General features: G+C 48.1%; 1 protein-coding gene across 1 annotated transcript in view; it reads right to left on the reverse strand.

Annotated features, from left to right (window-relative positions):
* Positions 1-3,710: 3,710 nt before the first annotated feature.
* MPHOSPH6 (M-phase phosphoprotein 6) overlaps positions 3,711-26,186 on the reverse strand; it is a 49,628-nt gene continuing 27,152 nt past the window's right edge. The window contains exons 2-5 of the mRNA XM_063945964.1: positions 10,347-10,459; positions 6,193-6,283; positions 4,413-4,510; positions 3,711-3,912 (exon numbers count right to left, since the gene is read on the reverse strand). Coding sequence (XP_063802034.1) covers positions 3,777-3,912; positions 4,413-4,510; positions 6,193-6,283; positions 10,347-10,459 — 438 coding nt within the window. The 3' untranslated portion in view covers positions 3,711-3,776. The remainder of the gene's footprint in view (positions 3,913-4,412; positions 4,511-6,192; positions 6,284-10,346; positions 10,460-26,186) is intronic.

A 26,186-nucleotide genomic window follows, 5' to 3' on the forward strand; every position in this document is an offset into this window, starting at 1 on the left:
TCCTCCGGGAGAAAAACCTTTTTCTGAACCGTGTCCAGAATCATCCCTAGGAACAGCAGACGAGTTGTCGGCATTAACTGTGATTTTGGAATATTCAGAATCCACCCGTGCTGTTTTAGCACTTCTTGAGACAGTGCTAATCCCATCTCTAGCTGTTCTCTGGACTTTGCCCTTATTAGGAGATCGTCCAAGTATGGGATAATTAATATGCCTTTTCTTCGAAGAAGAATCATCATCTCGGCCATTACCTTTGTAAAGACCCGAGGTGCCGTGGACAATCCGAACGGCAGCGTCTGAAACTGATAGTGACAGTTTTGTACAACGAACCTGAGGTACCCCTGGTGTGAGGGGTAAATTGGAACGTGGAGATACGCATCCTTGATGTCCAAGGATACCATAAAGTCCCCTTCTTCCAGGTTCGCTATCACTGCTCTGAGTGACTCCATCTTGAACTTGAACTTCTTTATGTACAGGTTCAAGGACTTCAGATTTAGAATAGGCCTTACCGAGCCATCCGGCTTCGGTACCACAAAGAGTGGAATAATACCCCTTCCCTTGTTGTAGAAGAGGTACCTTGACTATCACCTGCTGAGAGTACAGCTTGTGAATGGCTTCCAAAATCGTCTCCCTTTCGGAGGGGGACGTTGGTAAAGCAGACTTCAGGAAACGGCGAGGTGGATCTGTCTCTAATTCCAACCTGTACCCCTGAGATATTATCTGCAGGATCCAGGGATCTACCTGCGAGTGAGCCCACTGCGCGCTGTAATTTTTGAGACGACCGCCCACCGTCCCCGAGTCCGCTTGAGAAGCCCCAGCGTCATGCTGAGGCTTTTGTAGAAGCCGGGGAGGGCTTCTGTTCCTGGGAAGGAGCTGCCTGTTGCTGTCTCTTCCCTCGACCTCTGCGTCGTGGCAGATATGAATAGCCCTTTGCTCTCTTATTTTTAAAGGAACGAAAGGGCTGCGGTTGAAAAGTCGGTGTCTTTTTCTGTTGGGGAGTGACTTGAGGTAGAAAGGTGGATTTCCCGGCTGTAGCCGTGGCCACCAAATCTGATAGACCGACTCCAAATAACTCCTCCCCTTTATACGGCAAAACTTCCATATGCCGTTTTGAATCCGCATCGCCTGTCCACTGTCGCGTCCATAAAGCTCTTCTGGCCGAAATGGACATAGCACTTACCCGTGATGACAGTGTGCAGATATCCCTCTGTGCATCACGCATATAAAGAAATGCATCCTTCTAACGACAGTAAAATATTGTCCCTGTCCAGGGTATCAATATTTTCAATCAGGGACTCTGACCAAACTACCCCAGCACTGCACATCCAGGCAGTCGCTATAGCTGGTCGTAGTATAACACCTGCATGTGTGTATATACTTTTTTGGATATTTTCCATCCTCCTATCTGATGGATCTTTAAGTGCGGCCGTCTCAGGAGAGGGTAACGCCACTTGTTTAGATAAGCGTGTTAGCGCCTTGTCCACCCTAGGAGGTGTTTCCCAGCGCTCCCTAACCTCTGGCGGGAAAGGGTATAATGCCAATAATTTCTTTGAAATTATCAGCTTTTTATCAGGGGCAACCCACGCTTCATTACACACGTCATTTAGTTCTTCTGATTCAGGAAAAACTATAGGTAGTTTTTTCACACCCCACATAATACCCTGTTTAGTGGTACCTGTAGTATCAGCTAAATGTAACGCCTCCTTCATTGCCAAAATCATATAACGTGACCAACGTGATCATATAATAAAAAACCTAAGCTAAACTTTCTCTAAGCAGCTCTTTAGGAGAGCCACCTAGATTGCACCCTTCTCGGCCGGGCACAAAAATCTAACTGGAGTCTGGAGGAGGGTCATAGGGGGAGGAGCCAGTGCACACCACCTGATCGGAAAGCTTTACTTTTTGTGCCCTGTCTCCTGCGGAGCCGCTATTCCCCATGGTCCTTTCAGGAACCCCAGCATCCACAAGGACGATAGAGAAATACGGTTGATTCGTCACCGTCACCACTGGAGTCAGTGCCTGTGTCTGGGTCTGTGTCGACCGACTGAGGCAAAGGGCGTTTCACAGCCCCTGACGGTGTTTGAGTCGCCTGGACAGGCACTAATTGATTGTCCGGCCGTCTCATGTCGTCAAACGACTGCTTTAGCGTGTTGACACTATCCCGTAGTTCCATAAATAAAGGCATCCATTCTGGTGTCGACTCCCTAGGGGGTGACATCCTCATATTTGGCAATTGCTCCGCCTCCACACCAATATCGTCCTCATACATGTCGACACACACGTACCGACACACAGCAGACACACAGGGAATGCTCCTAACGAAGACAGGACCCACTAGCCCTTTGGGGAGACAGAGGGAGAGTTTGCCAGCACACACCAAAAGCGCTATATATAACAGGGATAGCCTTATAATAAGTGCTCCCTTATAGCTGCTTTATATATATCAAAATATCGCCATAAATTTGCCCCCCCTCTCTGTTTTACCCTGTTTCTGTAGTGCAGTGCAGGGGAGAGACCTGGGAGCCGTCCTGACCAGCGGAGCTGTGAGAGGACATGGCGCCGTGTGCTGAGGAGATAGGCCCCGCCCCCCGCTATTTAGTGAATCCAGGCAGGGGTTAAATATCTCCATATAGCCTCTGGGGGCTATATGTGAGGTATTTTTAGCCTTTATATAGGTTACATTTGCCTCCCAGGGCGCCCCCCCCCCCCAGCGCCCTGCACCCTCAGTGACTGCGTGTGAAGTGTGCTGAGAGGAAAATGGCGCACAGCTGCAGTGCTGTGCGCTACCTTTAGAAGACTGCAGGAGTCTTCAGCCGCCGATTCTGGACCTCTTCTGACTTCAGCATCTGCAAGGGGGCCGGCGGCGCGGCTCCGGTGACCATCCAGGCTGTACCTGTGATCGTCCCTCTGGAGCTGATGTCCAGTAGCCAAGAAGCCAATCCATCCTGCACGCAGGTGAGTTCACTTCTTCTCCCCTCAGTCCCTCGTTGCAGTGATCCTGTTGCCAACAGGACTCACTGTAAAATAAAAAACCTAAGCTAAACTTTTTCTAAGCAGCTCTTTAGGAGAGCCACCTAGATTGCACCCTTCTCGGCCGGGCACAAAAATCTAACTGGAGTCTGGAGGAGGGTCATAGGGGGAGGAGCCAGTGCACACCACCTGATCTGGAAAAGCTTTACTTTTTGTGCCCTGTCTCCTGCGGAGCCGCTATTCCCCATGGTCCTTTCAGGAACCCCAGCATCCACTAGGACGATAGAGAAATAAGATTTATATATAAATTATCTGAATAACGAAATTACGGTTGCTATAGAGCGGACCAGTAAAGACGGATTCCAAGAGGAAACACAAAGGTTGTGTTCGGTTTTGCGCATCCTAAGACAAATAAATGAAAAAGTAATGATATAAGGGGTAAAATACATAGTGGAACATTTCTGAATGCGATGAACACATAACCATACCAACAAGTGCTGTTACCCGTAGCAACCAGACAGTCAATTTCTCCAAGCCACTAGATCAATAGGAGCTAGTGACATCACAGCGGCACGAGGCACCATCGTCTGTCGCCTCTTTAGAAACTAGCGTCTCTCTCCACCACGCCTCGGCAACTGATGCACATCACCATCTTGCTGGTGCTTTACTTTGTAACGCACAAATCATTGACAGTACATCTTTTACAATACAATAAATGAAAAAGAATAAAAAAGAAAAAAACGTTGTTAAAATAAATTCCTTTGTTTTATAAAAAAAAAGTTCTCAGTCGTCGGCAACGTGACAGCCGCTCAGTCCTGCGGTTTTATGAAGGTTCTCTTTACTTTACTGCTCTTTACGTTGCTATTTTCAGCTTCTCCCTGTAAGACCTTGCGATCTCGCTTTTTAGCAAACTTCCTTTTGATGGTGCCCACTAATGACTCGTATCTGCAAAGAAGAAAAGAAGGAACTTCAGTCGCATTATATTCCACTCTACGGGGACAGGCGCAGCCAAAGTGTCCCCTGCAGGCTGGAAAAGGTACTACACCCTATAAAACACACTGCACACGGCAGGTCAAATGAAGGAGTTACTATCCAAGATGTTTGCACCATGCAGATTATAACCTTCTTTTCACTGAATGGGCTTCAGGGTGGCATAGTGGTTAGCATTGCTGCCTCACAGAGCTGGGCTCAATTCTGACCAGGGACCTACACGTGTGGAGTATGTAAATTGTCATGTGTACATTAGATTAATTTAGGTGATCAAAGCAGATTATCCTAATTAGCTACCATATGCGGTTCCCCTCCCTACGCACATACGGTACTAGTCTCCTGACAGTGCCCTGCTGCGTTTCATTGCCGTGTTAATGGATTCATCAGAGTACATTCTGAATATAATAATGACACGTAACAATTCGCTGATCACAGAGCAATACGATAAATCTCACCTGCGGACCATTTCCTCATCGGACACGTCTACGTCCATTCTCTCCTCCTCAACTTCCTCCTCTTCCTTTGACTTGGAGTTCATCTGGACCATCAACTTCTGAGAAAAAGGATTGAAGAAATAAATTGCAGCACCTTATTTCAGAATGATGACCCCCCTAGGCCATTAGTAATCCACCTGTCTAGCACTGGGGAGACTCCGCAGAGTCCATTCGGGCCAGAGCCGGCAAGATGGGGGATTATGAAAGAGGTCAGGTCTCAGGTGATTATGAAAGAGGCCAGGTCTCATGGAGACTCCGCAGAGTCCATTCGGCCACAGCCAGCAAGATGGGGGAATATGAAAGAGGCCGGGCCTCAGGTGTACAACCTCTGAGGGATGAAGACGTAACGCAGAAGCCTCAGCACGGATCAATACTTGCTCATGTTTGATACAAAAAAACTGCTAAAAGGATATCAAAACTTAAAGATTGCCCTCACCTATAGTAATATCACAAACCTATGAGCTAGTTCATTTACTTTTATCAGCAATACTAAATGATAAATGAATACATAAGTGCAGTACCGTAATCCAGTATAAACTAGTTTATTTAAGAATGCGTGGTCAGAGAAGGAGGAAGATATATGGTAGGTAGCCACTGTACCTAAACCTAACCTCTTCCCTGGCTCCTTCCCCAGGATCTTAGAAGATCCTACTGGCTACTAAAACTAACAGACTGGCACGTCCTATAAAAGGGTCCCATAAGGGGCGGAGAATTGGGCTGGCGTTCCTTTATTTTTGGGTTTCACATTGGTCACTGAAGAGCATCTCTACCAAAGGCACGCCATATCTATATACCAAACTAATTATTGTCCACCACGCTCAAACACAAACGCAGAGCTTCGTATTATAACTATACTGGTCCACATGGGTGATGTATTCGGAATCCCAGCGCACAACATTGATAAATTAACCTCAAGCATTGAACGGGTGACAAAGTACTGTACCAGAATATGCTAATATGCCTTCATCAGGGTTCTGGTCATGTTTTAATGATTTGGGGGCATGCTTTCCGTCCACAAATATAATCATTTCAGGATTTGCCCCCTTACAAAGGGATCCACGCTTAGTTCTGCAGGTTGTGAGATGTGCACAAAAAGGTTCAAGGCAGAATCAGTGGAAAACGAAAACGAGGAGTCAGATCACAGTGCAGCTTTGGTTCGTCTTTGTTACACGTGACACTTATGGGCCCCACACACTGGGCGATAATTCTCAAAGATATGAACGATCTTGTTCATTAATGAACGAGAGAACGTTCATATCTTTGCCTGTGGAGGCACCAGCGATGAACGATGCGCGGCCCCGAGCTCGTTCATCGCTGGTGCCCCGTCGGCTGTGCATGCAGGCCAATATGGACGATCTCGTCCATATTTGCCTGCACTTCTATGGAGCCGTATGACGGGGGGAGTGAAGAAACTTTAACTCTCCCCGTCACTGACCCCCCCGCCGCCGGGACGCCCGTCGGCCGTATCCGCCGTCGGGCAGCTCGGCGGCGGATCGTTAAATGTGTAGGGCCCTTTACTCTTAATTACAATGATTAAGCTGAAATGTATCGGGACAAGACCCCAGTTCTGGGACCTTGAAGGTGGTGAATAATTCAGAAAACATCTGTCAGCTCCTCTGCAATCTCAGTCTTATTTAAATAACACTGCTTGGCAAACTTAAAACAAGTGACGAAGTGAGAACTTGTCGGATACGCACACGGTATTCCGAACAGTGACACGGACCCCTCTAGAAGTCATTACCTCGACCTCCGGGTTAAAGCCTTTAAAGGACATTCTGCCATAGAGGAAATCTTCACACGGCAGAAAACTTCTTTCTTCAATAATAAAACTCCTGCAAATGCGGAGAGAAAAAAAAACACACATCAACATTTCACATAATAGGCTGGAGTGTTTTATTTACCTCCTATTAGGTCATATTCCGGGAAGAGCTTTTAGGGTAGGAGAAAATATTGCGACACGTCGCTCATCTGCACAGAAGCTGCTCAGACAGGGCTGTAAAGTCTTTTCAGACCTGGGTGAAGATTATTCATAGATGTTTTTTTCCTTCTCCTCTGAAGTAAAGTAATACATTTAGAATACTTATATTCATGAGGCTGTGTTATGAATGTTTACATATAATGGGCCACGAATGCAATCTTTAAAAAAGGAAAACTTTCTGGAATATTTTGCATTTGGCAAAGAATGAAGCCGCTCTAATAGCTCGCCAATCTCTAATAAATATGTATGTGCAGGTTACCTGGGAGCACATGATGCACATAATTAATTATTTATTATTAGCAATCTTCTGTTTGCAGAGGGGTAAGCCGCACTTTTATTTCTGGCGATTATTTCCTGTCCTGTAAAGGATGACGGCTACACTGGATGTCCTGTTAAACTCTATGCTAAGAGATTATGGGCCTAATACAGAGTTGATCGCAGCAGCAAATTTGTTAGCAGTTGGGCAAAACCATGATGGTCATTCTGAGTTGATCACTCGCTAGCAGTTTTTAGCAGCCGTGCACACGCTATGCCGCCACCCACTGGGAGTGTATTTTAGCTTAGCAGAAGTGCGAATGAAAGGATCGCAGAGCGGCAACGTTTTTTTGTGCAGTTTTAGAGTAGCTCAAGACCTACTCAGCGCTTGCGATCACTTCAGACTGTCCAGTTCCTGTTTTGACGTCACAAACACGCCCTGAGTTCACCCAGTCACGCCTGCGTTTTTCCGAGCACTCCCTGAAAACGGTCAGTTGACACCCAGAAACACCCACTTCCTGTCAATCACTCGGCGGTCAGCAGTGCGACTAAAAAGCTTCACTAGACCCTGTGCAAAACTACATCGTTCTTTGTGCCTGTACGACGCGCGTGCGTATTGCGCAGCACTGACGTTTCTTAGCCTGATCACTGAGCTGCGAACAAATGCAGCTAGCGATCAACTCAGAAATGACCCCCCATGTGCACTGCAGGTGGGGCAGATGTAACATGTGCAGAGAGAGTTAGATGTGGGTGGGGTGTGTTCAAACTGAAATCTAAATTGCAGTGTAAAAATAAAGCAGCCAGTATTTACCCTGCACAGAAACAATATAACCAACCCAAATCTAACTCTGCACATGTTACATCTGCCCCACCTGCACTGTTACATGGGGGGTCATTCAGAGTTGATCGCACGTAGCAACTTTTTGCTGATCGTGCGATCAACCAGACGCCGCCTATGGGGGAGTGTATTTCTTCATAGCAGGGCTGCGATCGCTTGTGCAGCCCTGCTATGCTAAAAAAGTTTCACGTAAAACAAGACCAGCCCTAGACCTACTTACCCTGTGCGACGGATCCAGCGATGCAGGTCCCGGATTTGACGTCAGACATCCGCCATCCAAACGCCTGGACACGCCTGCGTTCGCTGGACTACTCCCGGAAAACGCAGTGCAGATCCGACCTGATCGCATCGCTGCGAAGAAAAGCAGCGTGCGATCGGGTCGGAATGACCCCCATGGTTTTGCCCAACTGCTAACATATTTGCTGCTGCGATCAGATCTGAAATCCCCCCTATATACTTGTATAGCGCTGTGTGGTATATTTTGGTATAATCTAAGCCTAAATACAGTGTTGTCTCCCTCCCCCATTTAGGCACTTTGAGGGAGATTTATCAAACAGTGAACAAGAGGAAAAGCTGCAAAAGATCTGTTTAGTTGCCAATCATCTGGTACATGTTGTAAATAGGATAGCGAGAACTTGATTGGATGCTAAAATCATTAGGCTGGGTACTACATCTAATGGAAGTGTGACGCCCTACACACTTAGCGATGTTGGCGGGCGATATGAACGATCTCGTTCAGAAATGAACCATATAACGTTTAGTGTGGAGGCACAGACGATGAATGAAGCACGTCTTCGCGGTCGTTCATCGTTGGGTTTTGCATCGTTTTTTAAATGCAAGTCAATTTGGACGATAATGATCATCATTCAGATCGATCATCGTCCAAATTGCTGACATCACTAAAAGTACATCTGCCTGAAACGGTCTGTTAAGAACTCAGAAACACATTTACTGTCACGCAGGTTGTGGAGTACAAACCTTCTGTAACAATGGAAACACACTATGGGCTGTGGTTGCAAAGGTGGTTAAGGAGAGAGTTCTTTACAAGCTGTCAGCCAATCGGAAGAAACTGAATATATGAGTTTTCAGCAGCCAATTTCTTGCGGTAAGCATTTAAGTAGCAAAGCACAGACAAAAAACAAACAAAAACAAAGCTGGATTGTAGCAGAGTGTAGAAATTCAAGGACTTGACACAAAATAATAATCGTTAAGTATCAATGGATTACGGGTAACAAACCAAGTCTGCAGAAAGGGGCAGGAGCAAGATGTATACAACTCTGCAAACAGGTGAATAAATGCATTTGTTTATGTGCAGGTGAAAGCCTCTGCAGCTTAGCTGTGCAACTCCTCCAATCATTAAAGTGCTCGTAGCCGGTACACAATCTGATTGGCCCGACTCCCCTTTCGTTTATTACAGTGCTAGAGCGCAATACCTGGGGCTTACAGGTGTAAGATGAGAATCCTTTACCTGCTCTGCAGTGACTGGAACGGATTGAACTACCATGCAAGAGAGATTCAATAATATCTTTATCTCAGTGGCACTGCACCATTAAACGGGTGCAAGGGCAATCAGATTACAATGGATGGATGTATTTAATGAATTCCAAAACCTGTCAAGTGTTCCAGTGTCTAAAATAACAAGGCAGAAAGAAAAACCCTCACAGGCTGCAGCTCGCCAGGCAGACTGTAAATTAGATGTGGAAAAGCTTCTAGCAGTAGACAGGAGAGCGCAGAGATTATTACAGGTTGCAGCAGACTGCATTTAAAAACCCATTTCTAATACAAACCCAATAAACAGCCTAGCACATGTTCCAACTGTACCCCGACGCAGGCGGGGCGGCCTCACGGTGCGTACTGTAGCCGGGCGCAGGCGGGGCGCCCTCACAGTGCGTTCTGTACCCAGACGCGGGCGGGGTGGCCTCACGGTGCGTGCTGTACCCAGACGCAGGCGAGGCGGCCTCACGGTGCGTACTATAGCCAGGCGCAAGCGGGGCGGCCTCACGGTGCGTACTATAGCCGGGCGCAAGCGGGGCGGCCTCACAGGGTGTACTGTACCCAGACGCTGGCGGGGCGGCCTCACAGTGCGTACTGTACCCAGACGCAGTCGGAGCGGCCTCACAGTGCGTACTGTAGCCAGACGCAGGGGGGGGGGGGGAGGCTCACAGTGGGGGGGGGGGGTTTGGCTCACAGTGCGTCCTGTAGCCAGACGCAGGCGGGGCGGCCTCACGTATCAACGTATGCAGTATATAGTAAATGCAATAAAACAAAAGCTACCCAACGGGGAGATCTATCAAATATTGGAGAGATAAAGTATCAAGCAAGCAGTGTCGGTCATGTTACAGGCTGTGCTAGAAAAAGGATGGAAGCAGACTGAATAGTACTTCATCTCTCTCCAAGATATAATAAATCTCCCCCACAGTGTGTTAGACTATATTTATAAATTTTTCTTTAATTCCTTCTTTTATCCCCTCCCCGACACACTGCCGGTAACCATAGTAACGGCACGTGATTTATTTCTAAGATTAATGCGCGAGTAAGTATTCTGTAAGTGTGCTCCGGCTATATGCGGAACATCTATACCGTACCGAAGCTTAGTAACACAGCGCTCCATCCATAGATATATCTATATCTCTATCTATGTATCTCTATCACTATCTATATCCTTTTACAAAACACATGTGAAATGTGCCAAACACTGCACGCAGTATGCTCTCCAGCAGCGGCAGAGGAAGTGTAGCGCTATAAGCCGCCGCTCATCACCACGCAGGACGGCTGAGCCTTGCCTCGCTGCATAAGGCGCCATGCCCAGCCACAGCCCCCTTACTCTTTCTCCTTCAGCTCGGACAGCTCCAGACACCAATGCTCGTCGCTGATAATCTTCTTCTCCTCCTCTTCAAGCTGTTTCTTGGTCAGAGGGTCGAGGCTCCGGTGCATGAACTGCCAGAGGAGAGAGAGAGAGAGAGGTTTGTTTCAGCCATAGTCCACCCGAGATACACTGTACCCCGGCTTTCACGTATCGCACACCGGAGACATCATTACACTCTGGGGCCACTGAATGCGTTTGGGAGTGGAACAAAGCCCCTGCCATACATTGCTTACAAGAATCGGACAATACACAAAAATCGCTAAATTAAAAATAAAAACAGTGCAAAGTAAATATTTAGCAAAAGAGACTACAGTAAAATTTGCCTGGCGTTGCATATTTACATGTTAAAGAGCTACAGTATCAAGTGCGCCACGTAAAATTGCTACAAAACCATTCATAAACAGAGATGTAACATGCCAGGAGCTCGTCGGACATACTGCCATACGTAAAGTAACTCATTTTAGATACAACTGGAGAAAAAAAAAAAAACATCACCCCTCTGTGACAGGCCAATTACTCGCAGAAACTCCGGGATCGTGCCAAGATCACTATAAAAATCAATTGTTGAACAGAGTGGCTGGTGACCCGCTCTCCCGGCCGTCAATTCAAATAACACCCGTCACTGTCACAGGACAGACACAGCAGTGGCCAGGTTTACTGCACTAGATCTGTTTAACCCTTTCCCTGCCGAGGATCTTCTCACCCGAGCCGAGGCCATTTTTCAATGTTAGTCCATGTCATATTCCAACATCAATAATCGCTGATTTATTATTAGTATTATTTTTTTATGCAGAGCACACAAAAATAAACCTCTCTCCCCCCCCCCCCCCCCAGAAGACAACTTTCAGAAAATAAGATTTTACTCACCGGTAATTCTATTTCTCGTAGTCCGTAGTGGATGCTGGGGACTCCGTAAGGACCATGGGGAATAGACGGGCTCCGCAGGAGACTGGGCACTCTATAAGAAAGATTTGGTACTATCTGGTGTGCACTGGCTCCTCCCTCTATGCCCCTCCTCCAGACCTCAGTTAGGATACTGTGCCCGGAAGAGCTGACACAATAAGGAAGGATTTTGAATCCCGGGTAAGACTCATACCAGCCACACCAATCACACCGTATAACTCGTGATAATATACCCAGTTAACAGTATGAAATATAACTGAGCCTCTCAACAGATGGCTCAACAATAACCCTTTAGTTAGGCAATAACTATATACAAGTATTGCAGACAATCCGCACTTGGGATGGGCGCCCAGCATCCACTACGGACTACGAGAAATAGATTTACCGGTGAGTAAAATCTTATTTTCTCTGACGTCCTAGTGGATGCTGGGGACTCCGTAAGGACCATGGGGATTATACCAAAGCTCCCAAACGGGCGGGAGAGTGCGGATGACTCTGCAGCACCGAATGAGAGAACTCCAGGTCCTCCTCAGCCAGGGAATCCAATTTGTAGAATTTAGCAAACGTGTTTGCCCCTGACCAAGTAGCTGCTCGGCAAAGTTGTAAAGCCGAGACCCCTCGGGCAGCCGCCCAAGATGAGCCCACTTTCCTCGTGGAATGGGCTTTCACTGATTTAGGATGCGGCAATCCAGCCGCAGAATGCGCCAGCTGAATTGTGCTACAAATCCAGCGAGCAATAGTCTGCTTAGAAGCAGGAGCACCTATCTTGTTGGGTGCATACAGGACAAAAAGCGAGTCAGTCTTCCTGACTCCAGCCGTCCTGGAAACATAAAGTTTCAAGGCCCTGACTACATCCAGTAACTTGGAATCTTCCAAGTCCCTAGTAGCCGCAGGCACCACAATAGGTTGGTTCAAGTGAAAAGCAGATACCACCTTAGGGAGAAACTGGGGACGAGTCCTCAATTCTGCCCTATCCATATGAAAAATCAGATAAGGGCTTTTACAAGACAAAGCCGCCAATTCTGACACACGCCTGGCCGAAGCCAAGGCCAATAACATGACCACTTTCCACGTGAGATATTTCAGATCCACAGTTTTAAGTGGTTCAAACCAATGTGATTTTAGGAAACTCAACACCACATTGAGATCCCAAGGTGCCACGGGAGGCACAAAAGGGGGCTGAATATGAAGCACTCCCTTTACAAAAGTCTGAACTTCAGGCAGTGAAGCCAGTTCTTTCTGGAAGAAAATCGACAGGGCCGAAATCTGGACCTTAATGGAACCCAATTTTAGGCCCATAGTCACTCCCGACTGTAGGAAGTGCAGAAACCGACCCAGCTGAAATTCCTCTGTTGGGGCCTTCCTGGCCTCACACCACGCAACATATTTTCGCCAAATACGGTGATAATGGTTAGCGGTTACTTCTTTCCTGGCTTTTATCAGCGTAGGAATGACTTCCTCCGGAATGCCCTTTTCCTTTAGGATCCGGAATTCAACCGCCATGCCGTCAAACGCAGCCGCGGTAAGTCTTGGAACAGACAGGGCCCCTGCTGTAGCAGATCCTGTCTGAGCGGTAGAGGCCATGGGTCCTCTGATATCATTTCTTGAAGTTCTGGGTACCAAGCCCTTCTTGGCCAATCCGGAACCACGAGTATCGTTCTTACTCCTCGCCTTCTTATTATTCTCAGTACCTTTGGTATGAGAGGCAGAGGAGGGAACACATAAACCGACTGGTACACCCACGGTGTCACTAGAGCGTCCACAGCTATCGCCTGAGGGTCCCTTGACCTGGCGCAATATCTCTTTAGCTTTTTGTTGAGGCGGGACGCCATCATGTCCACCTGTGGCCTTTCCCAACGGTTTACCAACAGTAGGAAGACTTCTGGATGAAGTCCCCACTCTCCCGGGTGTAGGTCGTGTCTGCTGAGGAAGTCTGCTTCCCAGTTGTCCACTCCCGGAATGAACACTGCTGACAGTGCTAGTACGTGATTTTCCGCCCATCGGAGAATCCTTGTGGCTTCTGCCATCGCCATCCTGCTTCTTGTGCCGCCCTGTCGGTTCACATGGGCGACTGCCGTGATGTTGTCTGACTGGATCAGTACCGGCTGGTTTTGAAGCAGGGGTTTTGCCTGACTTAGGGCATTGTAAATGGCCCTCAGTTCCAGAATATTTATGTGTAGGGAAGTCTCCTGACTTGACCATAGTCCTTGGAAGTTTCTTCCCTGTGTGACTGCTCCCCAGCCTCGAAGGCTGGCATCCGTGGTCACCAGGACCCAGTCCTGTATGCCGAATCTGCGGCCCTCTAGAAGATGAGCACTCTGCAGCCACCACAGTAGAGACACCCTGGTCCTTGGAGACAGGGTTATCAGTTGATGCATCTGAAGATGCGATCCCGACCACTTGTCCAAGAGGTCCCACTGGAAGGTCCTCGCATGGAACCTGCTGAATGGAATTGCTTCGTATGAAGCCACCATTTTTCCCAGGACTCGTGTGCAGTGATGCACCGATACCCGTTTCGGTTTTAGGAGGTCTCTGACTAGAGATGACAGCTCCTTGGCTTTCTCCTGCGGGAGAAACACTTTTTTCAGTTCTGTGTCCAAAATCATCCCCAGGAACAGTAAGCGAGTGGAAGGAACCAGTTGTGACTTTGGAATGTTTAGAATCCAGCCATGCTGTTGTAGCACTTCCCGAGATAGTGCTACTCCGACCAGTAACTGCTCCCTGGACCTCGCCTTTATAAGGAGATCGTCCAAGTACGGGATAATTAAAACTCCCTTTTTTCGAAGGAGTATTATCATTTCTGCCATTACTTTGGTAAACACCCTCGGTGCCGTGGACAGTCCAAACGGTAGTGTTTGGAATTGGTAATGGCAATCCTGTACCACAAATCTGAGGTACTCCTGGTGAGGAAGGTAAATGGGGACATGCAGGTAAGCATCCTTGATGTCCAGGGATACCATGTAATCCCCCTCGTCCAGGCTTGCAATAACCGCCCTGAGCGATTCCATCTTGAACTTGAATTTTGTTATGCAAGTGTTCAAGGATTTCAAATTTAAAATGGGTCTCACCGAACCGTCTGGTTTCGGTACCACAAACAGTGTGGATTAGTAGCCCCGGCCTTGTTGAAGTAGGGGTACCTTGACTATCACCTGCTGGGAATACAGCTTGTGAATGGCCTCTAGCACAGCCTCCCTGCCCGAGGGAGTCGTCGGTAAGGCCGATTTGAGGAAACGGCGGGGGGGGGGGGCGCCTCGAATTCCAGCTTGTACCCCTGAGATACTACTTGAAGGATCCAGGGATCCACCCGTGAGCGAGCCCACTGATCGCTGAAATTCTTGAGGCGGCCCCCCACCGTACCTGGCTCCGCCTGTGGAGCCCCACCGTCATGCGGCGGATTTGGAAGAAGCGGAGGAGGACTTTTGGTCCTGGGAACCTGCTGTGTGTTGCAGCTTTTTCCCCCTTCCTCTGCCTCTAGACAGAAAGGACCCGCCTTTTCCCCGCCTGTTTTTCTGGGGTCGAAAGGACTGTACTTGGTAATACGGTGCTTTCTTAGGCTGTGAGGGGACATGGGGCAAAAATGCAGACTTCCCAGCTGTTCCTGTGGAAACAAGGTCTGAGAGACCGTCCCCGAATAACTCCTCACCCTTATAAGGCAACACTTCCATGTGCCTTTTGGAATCTGCATCTCCTGTCCACTGCCGAGTCCATAAGCCTCTCCTAGCAGAAATGGACAATGCACTTATTCTAGATGCCAGCCGGCAGATCTCCCTCTGTGCATCTCTCATGTATAAGACTGAGTCTTTTATATGCTCTATGGTTAGCAATATAGTGTCTCTGTCTAGGGTGTCAATATTTTCCGACAGGGAATCTGACCAAGCAGCAGCAGCACTGCACATCCAGGCTGAAGCAATAGCTGGTCTCAGTATAACACCAGTGTGTGTGTGTATATAGATTTTAGGATAGCCTCCTGCTTTCTATCAGCAGGTTCCTTTAGGGCGGCCGTATCCGGAGACGGTAGTGCCACCTTTTTAGACAAACGTGTGAGCGCTTTATCCACCCTAGGGGGAGTTTCCCAACGTGACCTATCCTCTGGCGAGAAAGGGAACGCCATTAGTAATTTTTTTGAAATCACCAATTTTTTATCGGGGAAAGCCCACGCTTCTTCACACACATCATTCAATTCCTCAGATGGGGGAAAAATAAGAATTTACTTACCGATAATTCTATTTCTCGTAGTCCGTAGTGGATGCTGGGAACTCCGTAAGGACCATGGGGAATAGCGGCTCCGCAGGAGACTGGGCACAAAAGTAAAAGCTTTAGGACTACCTGGTGTGCACTGGCTCCTCCCCCCATGACCCTCCTCCAAGCCTCAGTTAGGATACTGTGCCCGGACGAGCGTACACAATAAGGAAGGATTTTGAATCCCGGGTAAGACTCATACCAGCCACACCAATCACACCGTACAACCTGTGATCTGAACCCAGTTAACAGCATGATAACAGAGGAGCCTCTGAAAAGATGGCTCACAACAATAATAACCCGATTTTTGTAACAATAACTATGTACAAGTATTGCAGACAATCCGCACTTGGGATGGGCGCCCAGCATCCACTACGGACTACGAAAAATAGAATTATCGGTAAGTAAATTCTTATTTTCTCTGACGTCCTAGTGGATGCTGGGAACTCCGTAAGGACCATGGGGATTATACCAAAGCTCCCAAACGGGCGGGAGAGTGCGGATGACTCTGCAGCACCGAATGAGAGAACTCCAGGTCCTCCTCAGCCAGGGTATCAAATTTGTAGAATTTAGCAAAGGTGTTTGCCCCTGACCAAGTAGCTGCTCGGCAAAGTTGTAAAGCCGAGACCCCTCGGGCAACCGCCCAAGATGAGCCCACCTTCCTTGAGGAATGGGCTTTTACAGATTTTGGCTGTGGCAGGCCTGCCACAGAATGTGCAAGCTGAATTGTACTACGGATCCAACGAGCAATAGTCTGCTTAGAAGCAGGAGCACCCAGCTTGTTGGGTGGATACAGGATAAACAGCGAGTCAGATTTTCTGACTCCAGCCGTCCTGGAAACATATATTTTCAGGGCCCTGACTACGGCTAGCAACTTGGAGTCCTCCAAGTCCCTAGTAGCCGCAGGTACCATAATAGGCTGGTTCAAGTGAAACGCTGAAACCACCTTAGGGAGAAATTGAGGACGAGTCCTCAATTCCGCCCTGTCTGAATGGAAGATCAGATAAGGGCTTTTACAGGATAAAGCCCGCCAATTCTGACACGCGCCTGGCCGAGGCCAGGGCCAACAACATGACCACTTTCCATGTGAGATATTTTAACTCCACAGATTCAAGTGGTTCAAACCAATGTGACTTTTGGAACCCCAAAACTACATTGAGATCCCAAGGTGCCACTGGAGGCACAAAAGGAGGCTGTATATGCAGTACCCCTTTTACAAACGTCTGAACTTCAGGAACTGAAGCTAGTTCTTTCTGGAAGAAAATTGACAGGGCCGAAATTTGAATCTTAATGGACCCCAATTTTAGGCCCATAGACACTCCTGTTTACAGGAAATGCAGGAATCGACCTAGTTGAAAATTCCTCCATCGGGGCCTTACTGGCCTCGCACCCCGCAACATATTGTCGCCAAATGCGGTGATAATGCTTTGCGGTTACATCCTTCCTGGCTTGATCAGGGTAGGGATGACTTCATCCGGAATGCCTTTTTCCTTCAGGATCCGGCGTTCAACCGCCCTGCCGTCAAACGCAGCCGCGGTAATCTTGGAATAGACAGGGTCCTTGCTGGAGCAGGTCCCTTCTTAGAGGTAGAGGCCACGGGTCCTCCGTGAGCATCTCTTGAAGTTCCGGGTACCCAGTCCTTCTTGGCCAATCCGGAGCCATGAGTATAGTTCTTACTCCCCTCCGTCTTATAATTCTCAGTACTTTTGGTATGAGAGGAAGAGGAGGGAACACATACACTAACTGGTACACCCACGGTGTTACCAGAGCGTCCACAGCTATTGCCTGAGGGTCCCTTGACCTGGCGCAATACCTGTCCAATTTTTTGTTTAGGCGGGACGCCATCATGTCCACCTTTGGTTTTTCCCAATGGTTTACAATCATGTGGAAGACTTCTGGGTGAAGTCCCCACTCTCCCGGGTGGAGGTCGTGCCTGCTGAGGAAGTCTGCTTCCCAGTTGTCCACTCCCGGAATGAACACTGCTGACAGTGCTATCACATGATTTTCCGCCCAGCGAAAAATCCTTGCAGCTTCTGCCATTGCCCTCCTGCTTCTTGTGCCGCCCTGTCTGTTTACGTGGGCGACTGCCGTGATGTTGTCCGACTGGATCAGCACTGGCTGACCTTGAAGCAGAGGTCTTGCTTGGCTTAGGGCATTGTAAATGGCCCTTAGCTCCAAAATATTTATGTGAAGTGATGTCTCCAGGCTTGACCACAAGTCCTGGAAATTTCTTCCCTGTGTGACTGCTCTCCAGCCTCGCAGGCTGGCATCCGTGGTCACCAGGACACAGTCCTGAATGCCGAATCTGCGGCCCTCTAGAAGATGAGCACTCTGCAACCACCACAGGAGAGACACCCTTGTCTTTGGTGACAGGGTTATCCGCTGATGCATCTGAAGATGCGATCCGGACCATTCGTCCAGCAGGTCCCATTGGAAAGTTCTTGCGTGGAATCTGCCGAATGGAATTGCTTCGTAGGAAGCCACCATTTTTCCCAGGACCCTTGTGCACTGATACTTGGCCTGGTTTTAGGAGGTTTCTGACTAGTTCTGATAACTCCCTGGCTTTCTCCTCCGGGAGAAAACACCTTTTTCTGGACTGTGTCCAGGATCATCCCTAGGAATAGAAGGCGTGTCGTCAGGATCAGCTGCGATTTTGGAATATTGAGAATCCAACCGTGCTACCGCAGCACTATCTGAGATAGTGCTACCCCGACTTCCAACTGTTCCCTGGATCTTGCCCTTATCAGGAGATCGTCCAAGTAAGGGATAACTAAAAACTCCCTTCTTTCGAAGGAGTATCATCATTTCGGCCATTACCTTGGTAAAGACCCGTGGTGCCGTGGACAATCCAACGGCAGCGTCTGAAACTGATAGTGACAGTTCTGTACCACAAACCTGAGGTACCCTTGGAGAAGGGTAAATTGGGACATGTAGGTAAGCATCTTTGATGTCCAGAGAGACCATATAGTCCCCTTCTTCCAGGTTTGCAATCACTGCTCTGAGTGACTCCATCTTGAATTTGAACCTTTGTATGTAAGTGTTCAAGGATTTTAGATTTAAAATTGGTCTCACCGAGCCGTCCGGCTTCGGTACCACCAATAGTGTGGAATAGTACCCCTTTCCCTGTTGCAGGAGGGGTACCTTGATTATCACCTGCTGGGAATACAGCCTGTGAATGGCTTGCAATACTGTCTCCCTGTCTGAGGGAGACGTAGGTAAAGCAGACTTTATGAAACGGCGAGGGGAAGACGTCTCGAATTTCTTGAGACGGGCCCCCACCGTGCCTGAGACCGCTTGTAAGGCCCCAGCGTCATGCTGAGGACTTTGCGGAGGCGGGAGAGGGCTTTTGTGGGAATTGGCTGTTTGCTGCAGCCTTTTTCCTCACCCTCTGCCACGGGGCAGAAATGAGGCGCCTTTTGCCCGCTTTATGGGGCCGAAAGGACTGCGCCTGATAATACGGCGTCTTCTTAGGTTGAGAAGCTACCTGGGGTAAAAATGTGGATTTTCCAGCCGTTGCCGTGGCCACCAGGTCTGTTAGACCTACCCCAAATAACTCTTCCCTTTTATAAGGCGATACTTCCATATGCCTTTTGGGATCAGCATCACCTGACCACTGTCTTGTCCATAACCCTCTTCTGGCAGATATGGACAGCGCACTTACTCTTGATGCCAGTCGGCAAATATCCCTCTGTGCATCACGCATATATAGAAATGCATCTTTTAAATGCTCTATAGTTAGTAATATACTGTCCCTATCTAGGGTATCAATATTGTCAGTCAGGGAATCCAACCAAGCCACCCCAGCACTACACATCCAGGCTGAGGCGATTGCTGGTCGCAGTATCACACCCGTGTGAGTGTATATACATTTTAGGATATTTTACTGCTTTCTGTCAGTAGGTACCTTAAGGGCGGCCGTATCCGGGGACGGTAGTGCCACCTGTTTAGACAAGCGTGTGAGCGCTTTATTCACCCTAAGGGTGTTTCCCAACGTGCCCTATCCTCTGGCGGGAAGGGGTATGATGCCAATAACTTTTTTATCGGGGGAAACCCACGCATCATCACACACTTCATTTAATTCCTCAGATGCAGGAAAAACTACAGGCAGTTTTTTCTCACCCAACATAATACCCTTTTTAGTGGTACTGGTATTATCAGAAATGTGTAAAAACATTTTCCATAGCCTCAATCATGTAACGTGTGGCCCTACTGGAAGTCACATTCGTCTCTTAATCGTCGACACTGGAGTCAGTATCCGTGTCGGCGTCTGTATCTGCCATCTGCGGTAACGGGCGTTTTAGAGCCCCAGATGGCTTTTGAGACACCTGGACAGGCACAGACTGAGTCGCCGGCCGTCTCATGTCATCAATCTTTTGTAAAGAGCTGACACTGTCACATAATTCCTTCCATAAGCTCATCCACTCAGGTGTCGACTCCCTAGGGGGTGACATCTCTGTTACAGGCAATTGCTCCGCCTCCACCTCATTTTCCTCCTCATACATGTCGACACAACGTACCGACACACAGCACACACACAGGGAATGCTCTGATAGAGGACAGGACCCCACTAGCCCTTTGGGGAGACAGAGGGAGAGTATGCCAGCACACACCAGAGCGCTATATATATATATATATATATATATATATATATACAGGGATAACCTTATATAAGTGTTTTTCCTCTTATAGCTGCTGTATTGTTATACTGCGCCTAATTAGTGCCCCCCTCTCTTTTTTAACCCCTTTCTGTAGTGTAGTAACTGCAGGGGAGAGCCAGGGAGCTTCCCTCCAACGGAGCTGTGAGAGAAAATGGCGCCAGTGTGCTGAGATAGGCTCCGCCCCCTTCTCGGCTGCCTTTTCTCCCGTTTTTCTGTGGAATCTGGCAGGGGTTAAAATACACCCATATAGCCCTGGGGGTTATATGTGGTGTATTTATGCCAGCCAAGGTGTTTTACATTGCTGCTCAGGGCGCCCCCCCCTAGCGCCCTGCACCCTCAGTGACCGGAGTGTGAAGTGTGCCTGAGTAACAATGGCGCACAGCTGCAGTGCTGTGCGCTACCTTGTTGAAGACTGATGTCTTCTGCCGCCGATTTTACCGGACCTTTTCTTGCTTCTGGCTCTGTAAGGGGGCCGGCGGCGCGGCTCCGGGACCGAGCTCCGAGGCTGGGCCTGTGTTCGGTCCCTCTGGAGCTAATGGTGTCCAGTAGCCTAAGAAGCCCAATCCACTCTGCACGCAGGTGAGTTCGCTTCTTCTCCCCTTAGTCCCTCGATGCAGTGAGCCTGTTGCCAGCAGGTCTCACTGAAAATAAAAAACCTAGAACTAAACTTTTCACTAAGAAGCTCAGGAGAGCCCCTAGTGTGCACCCTTCTCGGCCGGGCACAAAAATCTAACTGAGGCTTGGAGGAGGGTCATGGGGGGGAGGAGCCAGTGCCCTCCAGGTAGTCCTAAAGCTTTTACTTTTGTGCCCAGTCTCCTGCGGAGCCGCTATTCCCCATGGTCCTTACGGAGTTCCCAGCATCCACTAGGACGTCAGAGAAACTATTGGTAGTTTTTTCTCCCCAAACATAATACCCTTTTTTGAGGTACCTGGGTTTATATCAGAAAGGTGTAATACCTCTTTCATTGCCTCAATCATGCCACAAATGGCCCTAGTGGACATTAAATTTGACTCGTCGTCGACACTTGCATCAGTATCCGTGTCGACATCTGTGTCTGCCATCTGAGGTAGTGGTCGTTTCAGGGCCCCTGACGGCCTTTGAATCGTCTGGGCAGGCACGAGCTGAGAAGCCGGCTGTCCCGCATTTGGCATGTCGTCAAATTTTTTATGTAAGGAGTCGACACTTGCACGTAATTCCTTCCATAAGTCCATCCACTCAGGTGTCTGCCCCGCAGGGGGTGACAACACATTTATAGGCATCTGCTCCGCCTCCACATAAGTCTCCTCATCAAACATGTCGACACAGCCGTACCGACACACCGCACACACACAGGGAATGCTCTTATAGGAGACAGGACCCCACAAAAGCCCTTTGGGGAGACAGAGAGAGAGTATGCCAGCACCACACCAGAGCGCTATAATAATACAGGGACTAACTGAATTATGACCCTTTATAGCTGCTTATTGTATTAAACTGCGCCCCAATTTTAGTGCCCCCCTCTCTTTTTTACCCTTTCTGTAGTGTAGACTGCAGGGGAGAGTCAGGGAGCTTCCTTCCAGCGGAACTGTGAGGGAATAATGGCGCCAGTGTGCTGAGGGAGATGGCTCCTCCCCTTTTTCGGCGGCCCTTTCTCCCGCTTTTTTCTGTATTCTGGCAGGGGTAATTACCACATATATAGCCTCTGGGGCTATATATTGTGGTTATTTTGCCAGCCAAGGGGATATTATTGCTGCTCAGGGCGCCCCCCCCCCCAGCGCCCTGCACCCTCAGTGACCGGAGTGTGAAGTGTGTATGAGGAGCAATGGCGCACAGCTGCAGTGCTGTGCGCTACCTTGGTGAAGACTGATGTCTTCTGCCGCCGATTTTCCGGACCATCTTCATGCTTCTGGCTCTGTAAGGGGGACGGCGGCGCGGCTCCGGGAACGAACACCAAGGACGGGTCCTGCGGTCGATCCCTCTGGAGCTAATGGTGTCCAGTAGCCTAAGAAGCCCAAGCTAGCTGCAAGCAGGTAGGTTCGCTTCTTCTCCCCTTAGTCCCTCGATGCAGTGAGCCTGTTGCCAGCAGGTCTCACTGTAAAATAAAAAACCTAATTTAAACTTTCTTTCTAGGAGCTCAGGAGAGCTCCTAGTGTGCAACCAGCTCGGGCCGGGCACATAAATCTAACTGAGGTCTGGAGGAGGGGCATAGAGGGAGGAGCCAGTGCACACCAGATAGTACCAAATCTTTCTTATAGAGTGCCCAGTCTCCTGCGGAGCCCGTCTATTCCCCATGGTCCTTACGGAGTCCCCAGCATCCACTAGGACGTCAGAGAAAATACCATTAGCCTATTTGCTTATTTTAACGCGTCAAATAAAACTGAACCAAAGTGGCCAAAGAAAGTGACTTTTTTTTTTTTTTAAATTGAAATAAAAAACAAAAACACAATTCTGTTTTGAGAAACACCTGAAACACTTGGCAATTCTTGCTTCGGCATTTTTCTAAATGAGCAAAATGCAGGAATCTACATATAGAGAAACAAAAAAGTGAACCCCCCTCCTCCTTTCTAAAATGGGTGCCCCTTAATTATCGGCAGCCATGCTTGGACTACATTATTTTTGGGTAGTGCAGGAGGTAATGTCTGGTGATCACCAGACATGAACTTTTATGGGTGCCCAGCGTCTGAAAAATTTAACTTACCTCCTTCAAATACAGGTACCCCCATGTTTCCAGCTGCTATGGTGGGGGAAATAGAGGGACGTAAAGTCTCTACCCTCACCATTCTCATTCGTTATTTTCCTTCCTTTGTAACAGTGTACTCCTGCAGGGCGCACACATGCACCGGTGTTACCTCTGGGACACCGGCGGATGCTGCAGGGAGCTCCTAGTGGCAGGATGGACCATTACACCTGCTGCTGTGGAGAACTAGCGGGACTTGTCCTCCACAGCCTGGACTGAGCCCCAGTCATCCTCTGCAGCGGAGGTGTCACTTTAATGTAGCACTGTCAAAGTAATTCAGTAATCAACCTGCAATTACTAATCAGAAAAAAAAAAAAAAACAACACCCAGAAAAGACTGAAGCAACTTTTTCCTGTTTAAACAATGTAAAAGAACCTCACTCAGCTACAGCCAAAGATAAATCACACAGGACTTTAAAGTCTTGTGTATGGGGCAATTCCAACCAAAAGTGGACATAGGTCATAAAAAAAAAAAAAAAAAGTTGGAATATTCAAAAAATTAATTTCCCAGTGCATCAGTCATAGTCTACAGTAGTTAAGAAATGGGTTGGTAACAGCGTGTCACATGACATGCTGCCATTTTGTTTTATTTCAGTAATGGCTACCAGTCATCAGGCAAGGCACCGATTGTGACCACAATTATCTATTGCCGTTTTCTGAAAACAGAAAGGTAAGAAACTTGGATTATTGTAGTTTATACAGTTTAAAAGTTGAGGACATGTACTGTCAAATTCTAAGCCGATAATCAGTGTTTCATGTGGTTTTATGTTAGTGAAAGAGTTAAAACAAAGATGGCGAGATATGGTACCCATCTGAAAACATGGGGGGTCATTCCGAATTGATCGCTCGCAACTTTTTGCAGCGCTGCGATCAGGTTAAATCTCGGCAAAATTGCGCATGCACCGCAATGCGCAGGCGCGTCGTACGGGTACAAAAAGAGGATCGGTGCTGGGCGATGGATTTAACGAAGAATACTTTCGCACAGCCGATCGCAAGGTGATTGACAGAAAGAGGGCCTTTGTGGGTGTCAACTGACCGTTTTCTGGGAGTGTTTGCAAAAACGCAGGCGTGTCCAGGCGTTTGCAGGGCGGGGTGTCTGACGTCAATTCCGTGACCAAAAAGACTGAAGTGATCGCAGTGGCTGAGTAAGTCCAGAGCTACTCAGGAACTGCAAAACACTTTTTTGTGCCGTCGGCTGCACAGGCGTTCGCACACTTGCAAAGCGAAAATACACTCCCACATAGGCGGCGACTATCTGATCGCAGCGCTACAAAAAGTTGCTAGCGAGCGATCAACTCGGAATGACCCCCATTGTTAGAGAGGTAAATGACTGTACCAGTTAATGCAAGGGGACTTTTTCCATTTCCTGATTAACGTATTTGATGGTTACGCCCGTTACACATACATTCCATTAAATATTGTCAAGGTAATTAGAATGACTTTCCTGAAAATTGTACTAAAAACAATCCGTGTGGTTTATGCTTTATTGTAAAAAAAAAAGAAAAAAAAAAAAAGTATGGAATAAATAAATATCTGTTGTAGTCTCAGAAAGCAGACGTATTTTATGTCAGAAATTACCATGTCCTCTCCCGGGTTACCTCTACAATGTATGTATTTACAGCAGACAACAATGGCGAGGCTTGTCCACACTTCAAAATTTTTATTCACCAGTGGTAGACACAATTGTGGTAACATTTGCTTCTTTATGTGCATTTTAAAATTTTAAGCAATCCTTATGTTTATCACAAACATTGTATCGGAGAGTGAAGGTGTGTACACGCGGTGAGATTCGGGCTAACCCCGATTCTCACTGTGCGATAGGGACTAGGTCGGCATCGCAAGCATATAATGACAGCGCTTGCGATACTGACTGTGTGTGATTTTGGCTAAGTGTCAATTTTGACTATCTTTTCTACGAGATCAAAATTGACTTGTCTGCACAGTCTATCTAGGCTTGCGATGCCGACCGCGCATCGGCATCGCAAGGTGACTTTCACCTTGCGATCTACACTAACTTTCCTTACGATTTTGACTATATAGTCAAAAAATCGTAAGAAAATATGTCACCCTGTGTACACACCATTACATCCGTTACTTTGGAATTGCCCATATATGTAAAAGTTTATACTTCACAAATATAGGGGGGGGTTTCAATTACTGCGGGCTAATTTATCCGGGGGAAAAGTGATCATTTAAATCTCTACCCAGTTCCCAAGTACACAACCATATACATCTAGGTTATTTTCACTCTACTGTAAAATATTTAGCAAAACAAAATGTGATCTCTATGTATTGACAGCCGCTGACACAACACTTGTAGGTTATAAGGGCATCTGCAGCCTACACCACACTTCTGCTCTGCTGGAACCTCCGGGAGACTCCGGAATTTCAGCGAGTTCTCCTGGAAGAGTCGGACCCCATCTCAGGTCCCGCCCACCACCCTAGCATAGTCAGAGGGGCCTCTATGGCTCATTTTGCCTGGAAGCCTGTCACCATGGCCCCGTCTACTGCTGTTCGACGACGCAACCCCCTTTAAAAAAAAAAAAAAAGTAATTTATGAACCATTAAAGTGCAAAACTGCGGCAGACGTGCATTTTAGCGCTAAAAGCGGACTAGACGTATAAACAAGCCAAGGTTTCATTTTCCATTGATGGATTTCAGATGGTTTAGAGATTGGTCTTGTCCTATACCTTTAACCCAGTGGTCAGGGAACAGGGGTAAATTACCCCAAATGGGGTAAAAATGAAATTCCTGGGAGTAATGGATGGTCGCGCTGCCGAGACACAGCCCCGTCCAGCACCGGCCGGCTCGTGATGTGACGTGCTTACATCACACCGCGCTCTGTCCTGCCCGCCCTGCGCTCCTGGCCGCCCTGTGCTGTGTTCCTGGCCGCGGTGTGACGTGCTGACGTCACACCGCGCTCCCTCATGCCCGCCCATCCTGCGCTGTCCTGTTCTCCCGCCCGCAGCCCACCAACCCACACAGAACAGTGGGAAATTCCCACTGACATTACTGAGGTGAGGATGTGACCATCTGTCTCCTAAAACTCTGTTTTTGGTGTCGTTTTCTTCGTAAAGTGACGGGGAACCCCAATAAGTGCACCGTGTCCGCTCGCCATGCTTCGGGCAAGGTGCCTCGCTCCTCTACCGCTGCGCTTGGCACAGGTTACCGTTCCCAATTGTAGTCCACGTGGATTGTAAAGTATGAAAAACTTCAAAAATGGAAAAAAAAAAAGTGAAAAACTCCCGTCGACCTGTTTCCATGTCAAGCTAATACACGTCG

This window comes from Pseudophryne corroboree, chromosome 11 (genome assembly GCF_028390025.1).
Source record: "Pseudophryne corroboree isolate aPseCor3 chromosome 11, aPseCor3.hap2, whole genome shotgun sequence".
NCBI classification, from domain to species: Eukaryota; Metazoa; Chordata; class Amphibia; order Anura; family Myobatrachidae; genus Pseudophryne; species Pseudophryne corroboree.